This window comes from Melanerpes formicivorus, unplaced genomic scaffold, assembly GCF_026170545.1.
Source record: "Melanerpes formicivorus ecotype bairdi unplaced genomic scaffold, bMelFor1.0.p_v2 SCAF_12, whole genome shotgun sequence".
NCBI classification, from domain to species: domain Eukaryota; kingdom Metazoa; phylum Chordata; class Aves; order Piciformes; family Picidae; genus Melanerpes; species Melanerpes formicivorus.
This window is the reverse complement of record NW_027142364.1, coordinates 12,113,553-12,128,376: the sequence shown is the minus strand read 5'-3', so window position 1 is coordinate 12,128,376 and position 14,824 is coordinate 12,113,553. Positions and strand designations below refer to the sequence as shown.

Genomic DNA, 14,824 nt, shown 5'->3' with positions numbered 1-14,824 from the left:
AGCAGCGCCGCCGCCATGAGCGCAGGGCCGTGTGCCTGGCTGCCCGTCAGCGGCCGGGGCGGGGCCCGCGCAGGCGGACAGCGGCGAAGGGGCGGGACGGGGCCCGAAGACCGCCCCAAGAGGGGGTCCGCACCTGCCACTGCAGGCAGGTGTCACCTCGCCGGGAGGAGGCGGACAACAGCGTGGGGCCGGGCCGGGGGAGAGGGGAGGAAGGGCTCTCGGGCAAAGGCAGTGGAACTGGAGTCCCGGCCGCGCCTCTGTCCGGCAGGGTCTGCGGAGATTGTTTGGGTTTGTGGGGCAGCCATTTACCCTCAACACCAGGAAAATCCGCGTTTAGCCACACTGGAGTATTTCTCGTTAGATATATTAACTGAGTAGCCTAATCCTGATATAACTGAGTGCAACAACCTTGTAAAATTGGAGGAAGACGTTTTAATACAGCAGGTACTCAGTGAAAGGACGATGATGTGCCAAACCCCACCACCCCAAGTGGTGAGGCATGGGCTGACCTAGGTGCAGGACCCAAACAGCGCAGAAGTGCACGGGAGCATCGTAGGCCCCCGCGGGTGGGATGGCAGTCGTGGCCTGCCGGTACACGCAGGGTCCACAAAAGGGATTTCTTGCACTGATGTCACTAACGATAGACTTCTAACAAGCCTTATACCATATCTACTCTCACCCTAGTTTGTAGACTCTCAAATTGGCACTAAAATTACCCAAATTAGTGTAGTTAGCACCACAGTTTGTGTCTGGTTTAGGCTGCAATCCCTCTGTGCAGATAATGGCAAAGAGTGCTTTGGTCTGTAGTAGTCCCACAGCTCACACACGAGCCTCAATTAATGTCCTACTCACATGTTTCTTTACAGACTTATTTATGAGGCCACTAATTAGTAAGTGTATGCTCAATGTTGAATGCTTAGTCCTTGAAGTCCTCTTTTTTTATTGATTCAGGGCCACTACCGCAACAACAGCTTTCTGACTTCAGCAAGAAACAAAAGTGAGCTATGGCAAATGGATGGATGCTGTTACTGTACTCAAATTTCTATCATGCTCATCAGAAAACGTACGTATATAATGTAGTTCAGTTTTATTTTCTTCCCTTTTCCTGCCTAATGGAAAGAGGAAGAGGCTGCTAAAATATTGCTGACATGTTTAAGACTTTGGATGCCTTAAGATGGGCTCCCAGCCCTCTAAAATATTTCCAGTCTGTGGATTCCCTTTCAGACCACATTAATTTTTTCAGGAAAGTAAACTTCTGCAAGCACTGAACTTGGTCATAAGTTAATTTTGGCACTAGAGCAAGAGCCACTTGGTTGCTGTAAACAAGCCTGGCCATACTTTAGAACTGCAGCAGACACTGTTGGCTTGCCAGGCTGTATTTCACGTTAAAAGGTGTTTGAAAATCACTATGTATCTCAAAACCACAGCATAGACTCTCTCATCTCTGTCCGGGGGTTGTATCCAAACTGTAGAAAGTACAGCTACTTGTTTTCTGTATCTTAAAGCTGCAGGGTTAAAAAAGTCATAGCAGTACCATCACATCCATTTAAGTTAAAGTGCAGAATGTCTGGCACCAATTGTACAAAAAGCTGCTCGCTCTTTATTTCTCTGTGACAGAGGAAGAGAGTACATTTAACATCATGGTTGCCTAGGCTTTATTTTGGTGTGTCCAGAACATTCCACACCTGAATACATGACACTGGGAATAGAATTGTGATACAGACTGTATCTCAGTGGTGGGCTACAGAACAAAGATAGGAAAGCTGTATTTGACTCTGTTAATGTCTAAAAGAAATGTTTTGGGCAAGAAGGCAACACTAGGTTTACGTGAAAGGCAAGTTCTAGGTCTGAGATACATAATGCTGTTAGAAGAAGAGAAAGCAAGAGCAAGTATTCCACTAGAAAAGATGGATGAAGTCTGTAAGATCAGTACTAAACCAAATACTTCCTATCAGTTCAACTGCAGTAGTCCCCCTCTCCCCCATTACAGTCTGAACCACAACTCTACCATCTGCAAATGGGACCTCAAGATGTCCAAGTAGCTCATTTTGGGAGAATAAACTTTCTATAGGATTCTTTCCAACCTGTATTGCTGCTAGTCACCTTCACAGAATCACAGAATATTAGGGGCTGGAGGGGACCTTGAAAGATCATCTAGTCCTCCCCCCCGGCCAGAGCAGCATCACCTATACCAGATCACACAGCAATGCATCCAGGCAGGTTTTGAGTATCTCCAGAGAGGGAAACTCCACCCTACCCCAGCCAGCCTGCTCCTAGCATTATGTTATCTTCGCCCAATTTCCCATGCTAGTTTTGTCTTCTATGTCAGTTCACATCCTCTCCCTGTTGCAATACCCAGGACTAACCAGTATTTCACATCTCAACCCCTGCTTTATCATTTCTCCTGTTCTAAACTTACTCTTCAGCACCACCTTATCGACAGCCTTTATTCATGTCAAGTTCCATAATCAGAACAGGGAAAATAAACACCTGGACTGGGAGGCAGAGGAATAGATTGATGGATAGATACAGAGACTGCAAAGGGGCAAAATTGAAGTTAAATGACCCAGAATAAACCCAAGAAGCTTCATCTGCGCACCATCAAGCCACCCCCCTGGTAGTTTTCGTAGCCTAAATAAAACACAGTGAACTATTCAAAAGGCAAATGTTTATTAGGTACACTGAACTTTAAAAAACTTCCAAAGAATTATGCAAGAAATATATTTAACAGCTGCTATTGCAATTGTGCTACAAATCACTTTTTCTACTGTCAGCACAACCTGAAGACCTTAATGTTAGATGTGAGATAATGCTACATCGACTCTGGCACACAGAAGTGGTCTGCACTTGCCTTGTTTAGATGTCCTTTCTGCTGTACCAAGTCATTCTCAAAGACAATGATCAGCACTTTGTGGAACTATGCCTTCTGTGTTTCAGTAAATAAAGGAGTAACATGAACTGCTGTTTTCCTCAGCAAAGAAAAGGAAAAGCAAAACATGCTTTCAGGTGAAGATAAAATATCATCTGAATTAACAGTTCAGGAGGTAAATTCTCTTTCCATGGCCAAGTAGCTCCTATTAGTCTTAAGTCCAAATTGCTACAGGTGCACCAAAAGGAGAATGACTCATAGGTCCAGCATTTACACCAACAAAGTCAGTAACAGTAGATTACATTCAGGTCTCTTGATTTGCTTATTGCTGTGCTGCACCGTATTATTGCTTCATGTTGCATATACTGAACAAGAGGTTCATGGCTGACAAGGTGGAAGTGTTTGAGTCTATTGACTGAAACAAGAAACTGTACATGGTAAGGAGAGGAAGTCCTATCTAAACTCAAATCCTTTGTCACTGAGGAGTGCTAGGAACAAAAAATAGGGAAAGGAAAAAAGCTGATTTCCCTAGACTAAATCTGCCATGGCACTGGAAGCACTCTAGGCATACTCTAAACAAGAGGTTTAACTCTTCTAGCTAATGAGCTGCAAGGCTTATTTCTTCGAGGAGGACATCAACAATCTGGACAGTAAGACCAAGCCCGATGAAGATAAACTGGGAGAAGTAATCCAAGCTCTTTTTCACAACAGACAAAAATACAGGTGAACTCAAGGCACAGGTATTTTCAAAATTAAGACATTATTTTCTTTGAAACTAGTAACACAAAGCAAGCTGTAATTACATTATCAATACGCTGTACAGAGGGGCTTTAATGTGCATTACTTATAACAGCATAATCACAAAATGAGCAGAAAATTACTCACAGGTACAGATATATAAATATATGAGCACAGGGTAGAAGACTGCAGTGGAAAACACATTGCTGTAAATAGCATTCTTAGACAGTAGTTATCAGAGCCATACATTGTGAGTAACGTGACCTTATGCATAACAGAGCTGATGCAAGGCTAGCACACAGAGAAGGTGATTCACACATCTGGTTTGGGGCTGGCAGGAGGCTGCTTGCTGTTCTGTGGCAATGCTCACAGCACTGACACAATTGTTATAAACTGAGAGCAAGATCCACATTTATTAACACCACCTGAAATAATTCAACACTGATGAAACCTGTGTGCTGGGTGTACAGAAAAAAAACCCACTGCTGGGCCCCCATCCAGACAGCAAATTTCTGCTTTAAAATCTCATCTTACCTTGTAGACTCCTGAGTATATGTTGCTCAGATTTTTAAACAAGGCACAACAACAAACCATTTCATTTGTACTCTGTTTCCACAAGATTACATTCAGATGAAAACATTCATTTTGCCTCACAGTGATGAAGTCTATTGAGTTTGATAATTTAAGTTCCATGTTCTGGAATTGGCTTTTGCCATCTTCAGTGGTAAAAGAACCAGAATACATACACTTGCCTAGTTGGGCAATTAGGAAAAATGAACCTTTGGCTTTCCTGAACAGTGCCACTGGAGGACTGTGACCGTAAGTGCATCTTTGTCACTGCATCTGAGTTCAGCAAGTTGACAAACATGAAGTCTTTTTACCACCTGTGTTTCTGCAAACTAATGAGCACCCACATCTTGGTTTCAGCAAGCCCAGACAAATGCACAAACCCCGAGTGCTCTGCATTTCCTCCTGCCATCTCTCAGTGTGCCCCAAGGAGTTTCTCCTCACTCTATGGAACTGGAGTAAATTCACTGTTCTGCCGAACCGCTGCAAGTTGACAGCTCCAGTACACTACTGTGCTTTGAGCAGGAGGGAAACCTGAACTCACAGGGAGTGGGAGTGCTGCTTGTTTTGTCCTTGCAGCTCAAATCAAACAAAAGCAGGATAAACTGAGTAATTGTCCAAGATAGTGAACTCAGCTTCCTCTGAACTTCTATCACAGCGAGCACTCCCTTTTCCCTACATCAGCCTCTCTCAAAATTTTGCATTTAAATTTACCCTTTAAAAAGCTTGAGTAAATTATGGTAAGGGCCCATATCAACAAACTACATTAGCTATCTGTGCTTCAGAGAATAGCAACAAAAGCAGTCTTTGATGAGAACTGCATTGGTGCCACTTATAGTAAGAAAATAACAGTACAGCTCTGGACCCTTGGTGCCCAGTCTTCCAAAAGCACACCAGGCACATCGTGATGGTACGAATGGAAGAGATTCCTCAAATTATGTCTACATAAGCATGACCAAGAAGGGAGTCTACAGGTAAAACTGAATGATTATCAAGCACTGTTACAAGCTTGATGGCTGTACAGGGAAGGAAACATGTCATGTATTTAAAAGGGGAAGGCTAGAGGCTGCATTGAAAGGCAATACTGAAGTTACATATCCAGAGCCTTCTGAAAGCCAGGCTGCAGGGAAACATCACCTTTCTTTCCAAGAGAAAGATGCAATTCATCAAATGGACATCAAAGTGGAGAAGGAAAACATTTATTTTTAAAATATTTAAAAGGCAATTACCTGTTTAGTGAAGTGAAATAATGGATGACTTAGAATTTATCTTTCAGGTGTGACTTTGAAGATACTTGAGCCCTTTCCCCATGTCTTTGTGCAGGTGTCTCCACTTAAAAGCTACCAAACCTCTCACCATTTGTGATGGACAACTGTTGATTCTCCTAGATGATACTAATCCTTTTTCTCTCCTAGCTGAGACATAGAAACCCAATTTGCTGCTCAAGCCCATAAACTGCAAGCAGCTAGATCTGCAAGGTACTGAGAGTTTTAATCTTGGGACTCATCTATACTTAAGTGAAATGCATTGGAGAACAGGTGGCTCAGGAGTGCAATTTCCATGCATTTAAAATGCAATTAAAGCATCCTTCTAGAAAAATGGTACATTTCATTAAACCAAGGTTGAATTTTCCTTTCTAGTACATCAAAAAATAATTGCTTTAACACAGCAGGCTGTAAATACACATTATTTACAGAGTAAACAAGAAAACAAAATCACTGCTTGTTTTATGGAAATCATTGCATCAATAACTGCCATCTTAGCAATGCTCCACACCTAACTGTTCAGCACTAAATTCAGGCTTCCCAAGAACTGTGAGCAGAGATTTTCTTCTACATTTCTGCATTTACTGGTTCATTAGACACTGTCATTTTCAAAAGAATAAGTAACAGTAATGGTACATAATTTGTTAAGAAAAGATAACTCTAAAAATGAGTCTTCAAAACCACAGAAAGCAGGATCTTTGTTATTTACAGAGTAGTGCAGTATTATGAACACAGATTCAAAGATACCTATACATAAATGACACTGGCTTACACCTACAGAATGAAGAATGTTTAAAAACAGTTTAGCATGACAATCAACATTGCAAGTCTTGATACAAAGGAAACGAAAGGCAAGAAGAGTATTTTCCCAATGGCATCCTCATGAAGTGCTCCTATCATTTTTTACAGTTCCATTTACAGCGATGGCACAAGTTATCTACAGAGTTAGTACAGAACAGCATCACTGCGCAATTCCCATTGCTATCAAGGGACCTTGTTCACAGGTATTGGAATTACCTTGTTGAAGTAACACTTGATGGGCAGAAACAGAAGGCACTTAGAAAAGGATTAATTTATCTGATGCATTTGTCCACCATTAGGAGGACTTTCTTTTTAGGGCAATATGACTGACTCCTAATCACATCACTGATAGGCAGAGATGTGTATTTTATGAGTATTTGTAACATACAAAGCAGTGTTTGGTATTCAGCCAGAAACTGAAATTTGTGTCCTTTCCTGAGGTTTTGAGTTAATGTAACAAAGTGCAGCTCCCAGTGCTCTTTAAGAGTCATGACCATACGTTGCTGAAAATGATGACACCCAGTTTGGCATAGCTTCACTGAGGGTCAGAATTTCCATGTCATGAAGAAATACTCTGGGAAAACAGATGAAGAAAGTCCAATGGAACAAACAGCGTTCCAGAGATGGTGCTTGTTTTCACCCTCCTGAGCAAGCAGGGAGACCAGAATCCTGAGGCCAGGGCCGTTTCTCCAGGGGCCTTATGCTGGTTTTGGTTTTTTTTTTGCCCTGGCACTGACCAGCTTCCCTACTGGCTGCTGTCCTCAGAATTCCTTTGAAAGGCAGCTCCGGAGGTTTTTGGTGATTAACAGGAAATCGGTACACAGACAATCCTATTCAATTTCCTACTCTCAAGTGCTATTTCAGTTTTTATGAACTTGTGCCTCAACTACACAACTGTGTTCTGGAAATAAAGAGACCTAGTATGGAAATACAGGGAGGACTTAAAAATACCTTTAAAATGACACAAAAACAACCAACCAGCAAAAAAACCCACAAACAAAATCCCCCAGGTGAACACACAGGGTCCTAGGCTTCAAAGTTATCCAAAACACGTGGGAGTTCTCACATGGCTACATGGACAGGCCCACAGATTTTTCTGGTGACAGGAGGGACCTTTCCAGAACTTATCTATGACCAGGCAGCTTATACAGTAATTTAACTATACCAGAGTAAGTGATTGTCTGAAGAAAGGCCAAGAAATCCTTGGCAGGTACTCTGCCATCTGCAGATGAGAGATCCAAAAAAAGAATTTATAAGCAACCCAAGTCCCTCCCTCCTATGAGCAGGTGATTCACAAAAGCAGAGTCCAGAACTTGTCACCCTTTATTCCTTGAATGGTTTAGAGATACTTCACAGTGAGCAAAGAGCCAACCCTGTAACTTTCAGACTCCAGGCATACTTTCAAAAACTGGGATTGCAGATCTGCTTCACAGCTGCCTGCACCCCAGCAGTCACGAGTTTTCCATGTCATGCAGCCTTGTACTTCTGATGAACATGTAGCAACACTATGAATGAAGTCCATAGTGTTAAGGTACAGTCATCACTGCAGTGTGCTGCAGTAGCTCACTGAACAACCAGCTTCTCCTTCACAAAAATGTGTTACCCAAGGATTCTAAGGTTTGCAGTGTTGTTTGGGGCTTTTTTTTGTGGTTGGTTTTTTTCCTGTGGTTGTTTTTAATCCCAAACCATGCATGCTCTGACATAAAATCCACTTGGTTGAGGCAAGCAATCTGCTTGTAAGAATAATAAGCTATGAATTACAAACGATAGAAGCATTTTTCTATCTGTAGGCAATTATCCTAGATCATTCTTTGACATTTCCTTGCCTATCTATTTTTCCAATTAGCAGATCCTGAAACACCTTGCAGATATAGCTTCTCAGGACACAGACACAAATGCTTGTGAAGGCACTTTCCCCAAAAAGCTTCCAAGGTTTTCATTACAGAAGATTTATTTCATACATAGGGCAAACGTTTCTGAACACCAGTACAATGTACTGTTACTGCTCTTGTATCAGAGCCACAGCAAATATAACTGACCTCTGGTTACTGTGTAGATTTGTAGTCTCGTTTTGCAAGTTAAATTAACCCTTTATCTAAAGGCACAGGATATAGTTTTCATATGACACTTAGGCAGGGAAAGGGTATTTTCCCACTCCAGGAATCTTTAAAAAGCCTGTGTTGCAGCAGACCACTGGATTCATTCATGCCATCATCATCTTTTTTTTTTCAGGAAAAAGATTAGAGTTTAAAGCCTTTTTCATTATATCTATGTATGGTCACACAGCCGTGGTAGGATACTGGCCTGGGCATGGCTGCCACTCCTGTGATAATGCCCGTTGCGGGGTCGTAACAAAGAATAGTGTCTGTGGCTTCGCCGTTTTCTCGTCTTCCACCAAGGATATAGATTTTTCCATTACAAACAGACATACCACAGTTTTCCTGTTTAAGAACACAAAGGAATACATGGTTATTTGAAAACCAAGACTTCCACTCCTGCATGCCTACCCCAGTGCAGGACAGCACTGGGACTCCCACCTGCAGGCAGACTGGCCTGTACTATTCTCTCCTGAAAGGGCCTACGCATAAAGCACAATCACTGGGCAAAGCAGCAACACAGTCCTACAGGAAAGACTGTCAGGTCTAAGCCTTCACTACACATAGCTCAGACAAGGGATGCGATGGAATACAGACAAACACTGCATTTACCATTTAAATGCCTAAGATAAGGACAGGGGGAGAGAACAAAGGTTTTCAGCAGATACTGTTAATACAAGAAATGGAAAGGAGGAGGAGGACCTTAGAGGAGTAACAGATAAAGAAGAGGGATGTGAAGAGGGGAGAGCAAAAGAAAGAATGCATAAGAAAACACAGCATTATGTCTTACTTAGAGGATTTCTTTTCTTCCTTTAAAGCAGGCAGGGATAAAATATTGAGTTAAATAGAAAACATAGAATCAAAACAGAGGAAGAGGAAAAGTCAGAACAGGACTAGATGCCATAGACTATGTGACTGATGTTTTAAAAATCACAGGGAAAAAATAACTGACATACACACACTTTAGCACCCAGGGGACACATCTTTAAACTCTGCTCAGTGTTCCAGATGTGGAAGTGATATACCTCTTGTTGCTTAAGTCAGACACTTTCTGTGCTCTGCAGTGGGGCTTTTTCACACCGTAAAAGCAGCCATCAATATTTTGTGTTACACTGAAAGGCTTTTATCAATAATAAGATAATTACTATCTTCAGCCTAAATTAAAACATGCAGCAGAACTTGACAACAGATCAATTGCTACACAATTAAAGCATCACCCATTACACTGTTATGCTATTCTCCAACAGTAGCTAATCAAACAACACCTGGACTGGCTAACAGTGACAGGTGAAAAGCTACTGGTTCAGACGCTTCCTCTTCTGTGATGCTTTGAATGATATAGATGAAGTAAAGCAAGACTGGAATCAGAGATATATTTCATGCCAAGATGTTCATGTGGAAAAAACAAACAAACCAACCTTTCAGATGTCTACAGGCCTTTTACTGTTAATTACCTGTCTGCTGAATGTATTCTGTACATGCATCCAGTAGTCCTCAATTGGATCATAGCAGTATATTGCCTTGGTAAGCCCACCAGCAACGTAGATCAGATTGTTTAAAGACACGGCTGTGATACATCGCTTTGCGATAGGGATAGTCGCACGGAGCAACCAAGAATTAGCATCAGGATCATAAGACTGAACCTGGGAACAAAGATGCATTTCAGACTAAAAGCCTAACTGAAATAACCTGCCACACCCACACAGGTTATACAAGCAGAGTTAAGGAAACAGTACCTGGTGGGCAGTCTCCCCCTCAAAATAAAGTCAGCACATAGGTGCCTATATCAATAATGGCTATATATGCAATATATTCAACATCATTTTCCTTCATGTCAGGTTTAAAGAATTCACAGAACTTGTGAAGCAAATATAATATCCATGATTGTACACAGTAACAGAGTATTAAACTTAACCTTTTCTACTCTGGATCATTGCTGCTATAATAATTCCATACTCCATTCAGCAAAACAGATCTCTATCTGATCAACTGTCAAACCAGCAGTACTGTTTACCACGGAGAGAAGATGCAATCAAATACAATTAACTGACCTTGTCAGAACACGTGTTGTCATCAGGACCACCTCCAATCACAAAGAGTTTGCCCACACAGCTGGTGACTGCTGGAGAGCTCACAGCTTCTTTAAGGGGAGCCACCTCTGTCCATCGGTTAGAAAACGAGTCGTAACACTCTACGCTGCTGAGGCGGTTCTGCCCATCGTATCCTCCAACAACATACACCTGTGCAGAGTGGTGAGATGATCATCATTTCATTTTTGAAGGAGTTATTGTGCTTAACTAAAAAATTAAAGCTGCAAGAATCCTAATTTGGTAGGTTTGTGAAGGGATACTTCCCTTGCTTTTTAAATTTATACACAGGAGGATGACCATACCCAGAGGTAAAAACTCCCTGGAGAGTTCCATTTAGTCACATGTGGACTAACAATGCAAACACATGTCCAAAGCACAGTACTACTGACACTGAGACAGAAACTCCCTATTTGAATGGCATTTGTTGTAAAAGACACTTCTCTGCATTTTTCTTTTACAGATTGCCTTCAGCAACTGCAGCAGCAAAGGTCCATCTGAATTTACCTTTCCTTTTCTATGTTTCACCTTCTTCCTACTTGCTTAAAAAAAATACTCCCTGCTCTCAGACTGTCAACTTTTCTTTCCTGTTGCTTCTCTCATATTTAAGCAGAGTGCTCATTATTAGTTGTCTTTACCTTCTTCCAAGTTTCCCTCCAGCTGCAAGTCTCATCTCTAAGGAGTCCAAGGGACACCACATGCACATTTCCTTAGCTTTTAATGGAATCCCCATGGGTAGTTGATCGCAGCTAGCTCCTGATTTTATGTTAAGGAACAGATGCTTTCAAAACACTGCAAAACCTTCCATTCCCTCACAGCACATTTGGTTAATTTCAAACACAAACTAAAAGAGCTTCTTGGGGATAAGACACTTCAGTGACCAAAACCCCACCCCCCACCCCAAAAGAAAGAAACAAACAAAACCACACCAAGTACCAAGATGTTCATGTCCATGGATAGTGTCTGAATGACAAAGAGCAAAAATGTTTATTTTTTCTATATGAATAGGCATTTTTTTAATTATCAGATAAGAAACATGAAATACTAAATGTGTGTTCTCTGTTTTCTTCTGTACAAATTATTTCCACTACACAAAAAGATAAATATACTTCTCTTACTTTACCAAGAAGAACAGCCATTTTATGACGCCATCTGCCTTTATTTAAGGAGGCAACTCTGATCCAAATGTTAAGTTGAGAGTTGTAAATCCAAACATCCCGGCTATTAATTCTTCCACCTTTAAAAACAAAAGGATGCCCATTTGAATTAATTCATCATTGAATGAGAAATTCAACCATTAACATTCTACAGTGAGCAATGAAAACTTTGTACCCTTTTTATGTGAAATAAAAGCCTGTCTGTATCTTAGGAGAAAGTCAGTTTCAGCAGATTTCAAGCACTGAAAACAAAGTGACTTTAATTGTGTGCTTTCCCAGTAAGAACTTGAGATCACATTAGATTATTTCTGGAATGCATTTTAATGACTGTTGCCTGTGCTCTTCAGGTCTCCTTTAGTATCACTACCTGGATCACAGAATGTAAGGGGTTGAACGAGACAAAATCTTAACAGCTCCTGTGCCTCATGGCACCTCCCCAATAGCTCTCTGGTTTGTGCATTCACCTCCTTTTCATTACCTTTTGATCAAATGACAGAGGTACTACCATGTGAGAGGACAATCCCTTTGGTTAAACCAACATGTGGGGGAGCTTGGTGGCTAAACCATCAGCTAGACCCCGCAATTTACACTTGCTAAAAGGCTGAACGAGAGTTGTTTAAAACCCTCTATCTATTGCTCACTTCACTGTGAAAGGCTGATATAAATGGATCCCTAAAAGGATGCTAAAAGGAGTTTCCATTTTACATTCCCACAATGAGAAGCAGCTCTAACTGCTTTTCCTTTGGAGTCTCGGCAGCCATAGAGTCCCCAGCAACGTACCAGTGCTGCAGCGCTCCTAGGCAACTGGTGTCTTCCACCAGCACACAGCACATGTTGAGGCAGAGAAAATGCTGCTGGGAAAAGGCTGTTTGGATTTTCTGCATGTAATTTTTCCAACTGCTGCTGCAAACCAGGCCACTATTCTATTTTAAAGCAGCACACCTAACAACCATAACAATCTTTTTAAGTACAATTGACATCCTAAACAAAAATCCCAGAACACATTTTGTCTGCAGTAAGATCGGTTTGGATCTGGTGTTCACCATTTACATCGGGAAGAGATTTTCAGCTGAACTCATGGAAGTTCACAGTACAAAGATTTACCATGGTAAAACCAAACAAAAGCCCCAAACCAACAAAGAACAAAGGAAAGAAAGAAGTCTTTATTTTTGTTAGGATTATTCACCTGAAACAAGAATATCATTCCGTAGAGCACACACTGCATACTCAGACTTGGTAAACTCGGGAAGCTTAGCCAGTGACTTCCACTCTCCTGTTACAGGATCGTAGCACTCAGTGTAGGGCAAATTAAACCCTCCAACTCGTTCACAGCCTCCAACAACAACTATCACCTCAGAATAACCAGTTGATCTAAAACAGGGAACACAGAAAACTAAGATGTAGAAGATATTTATTACTACATGGAGGCCAAGCAACGTTGTCTTCAAAACTGTGAAAATGGGGACATTTACTCTGGCATTAATCTCTATAGGGGAAAAAAAAGACAAAATAGTGAATAAAGAGTCACTTAGCAAACAGGCAAGAGGTTTTCCACACTGTTTCAGCCTTCTCATTACACAGCAGGTTACCACACCAAGGAGTGATCTGTGTTAAGTGTTGGAGTTGCACTGCACAACATTCAATGCAAAATTCAAGCAATTAATCAATGCAGAATTCCCTTACTCTAATATTGTTACTTCTCGTATCTCCCTGTGCACAAAGAGTTCAAACAAGGCCTGAGACAATGAGTAATTTGTTTCACAATGAAACCAGTCCCCATGTCCCCTCCCCCAGATTTTACAAAACTCACAATACTTTACATGGCTTAAATACTGCAGAATTCATTTTCTTCAGGAAATAACCTAAACCAAAATGCTGAAGGCATAGTGAGAGGGAAAAGAGAGACCTTACAGCCAATGCACAGTTAGGACAAAACAACTGTAGTCACAGAAGGAAACACTGAAATGCTGAATACTGATATAAAAATTGAAGCCTAAACCAGAAACTAAAGGTTAACATGAAAAAACCAAGCATTATACAGTCTTCAGTGTACACAAATAAGGCTTTAAAGTCCATTCCAAACACTCATTCTACTAACCTGGTGCTTCTGCATTGCATTTTATAGTCACATTTTATAGTGTGTTAATTCACATTTAAATGTAGAGAATCAACCAACCACCTTTGATGTGCAAATCAAACTACCAACCACTTTGATTCATCCTCTCAAATTTATGATTCCTTTAAAGCATTTACTAAAACACTTTCCAGGGCATTTTTAGGTTAAAGGATTTTGCACTGATGCAGCTATCTCAAGGACTGCTGTCTATTAAGTAAAATTGAATGCAAGAATTCCTTTGGTTTTGTTAAGCCTTTTTGTTGTTTAACTTTGATCCCACTATGAAAGAACATCTCATTCATACCACTGCACAGGACTACAGCCCTCTTTAAAAACCCAAAGAACTTATGACTGCATTTGAGATAAAAGTTACAGGACCTGCCTCAAAATTCCTAACATGTTAACTTATGCACATATTAACTTACACATCCTGATGACATTTTCCCTGTTTTGAAACATCAGGAATAAAACCAGTCAGCCTTCTATCTCCTTGTCACCACACACCATAATGTAAACACACTGTATATATGTCTACTCAGAGTACTTTAGAAAGGCCAAGACAAGGCTAAATGATAGCGTTCTGTAAGGCTGGGTAACACAGATGTGTAGCTGAGGGAGCACACTTACACACCTCAACTAGGCTGCTGAAATTCTTCAGCTCTCAGCTTTAAAGTCATGCTCATTCCTGGTTTCTATGTATTTACTGTTTTTTGCTTTTTTTGAGGAACAACTCTGAAAAGAATGTCTCAAAGGGTAAGGGAAGGCAAGTTCCAGGGCCAGCAAAGCATTACCCAGAAAGACAATTTCCTTAAAAGCAAGATGTTAATCTCATAATTTGCTTTAGAAGCAAGTCCAAATAGACTAGCTAACCATATGTACAAAAGAGGTTTGTCTGATTACTTTCTAGATTGGAATCAAGGAATCCCCTTACTTACTGAAAAGCTTCCTGTAGCAGATTATCCACCTTTATTTTAAAACTCAAAAATCCTTGATCAGAGAGAGCTGTATGAATTGCTAGGATGGAGTTTTGCTCTTTAAAGTAAATAATTTTATACATATTTCAAACCCACAAAATCCTCAATGTGTTAGTACCTGTGAATCACAAAACAAACAGACAGAGGCTAATTC

The 14,824-nt window shown here is 41.0% G+C and overlaps 1 protein-coding gene across 4 annotated transcripts in view; it reads right to left on the bottom strand.

The window, feature by feature from the left end:
* Positions 1-2,651: 2,651 nt before the first annotated feature.
* KLHL24 (kelch like family member 24) overlaps positions 2,652-14,824 on the bottom strand; it is a 30,648-nt gene continuing 18,475 nt past the window's right edge. For all 4 annotated transcript variants that reach the window (XM_068145399.1, XM_068145400.1, XM_068145398.1 and 1 more), the window contains 5 exons: positions 12,767-12,951; positions 11,542-11,660; positions 10,388-10,576; positions 9,791-9,979; positions 2,652-8,681 (listed from right to left, as the gene is read on the bottom strand). In XM_068145399.1, the coding sequence (XP_068001500.1) occupies positions 8,481-8,681; positions 9,791-9,979; positions 10,388-10,576; positions 11,542-11,660; positions 12,767-12,951 (883 nt within the window). In that variant the 3' untranslated portion in view covers positions 2,652-8,480. The remainder of the gene's footprint in view (positions 8,682-9,790; positions 9,980-10,387; positions 10,577-11,541; positions 11,661-12,766; positions 12,952-14,824) is intronic.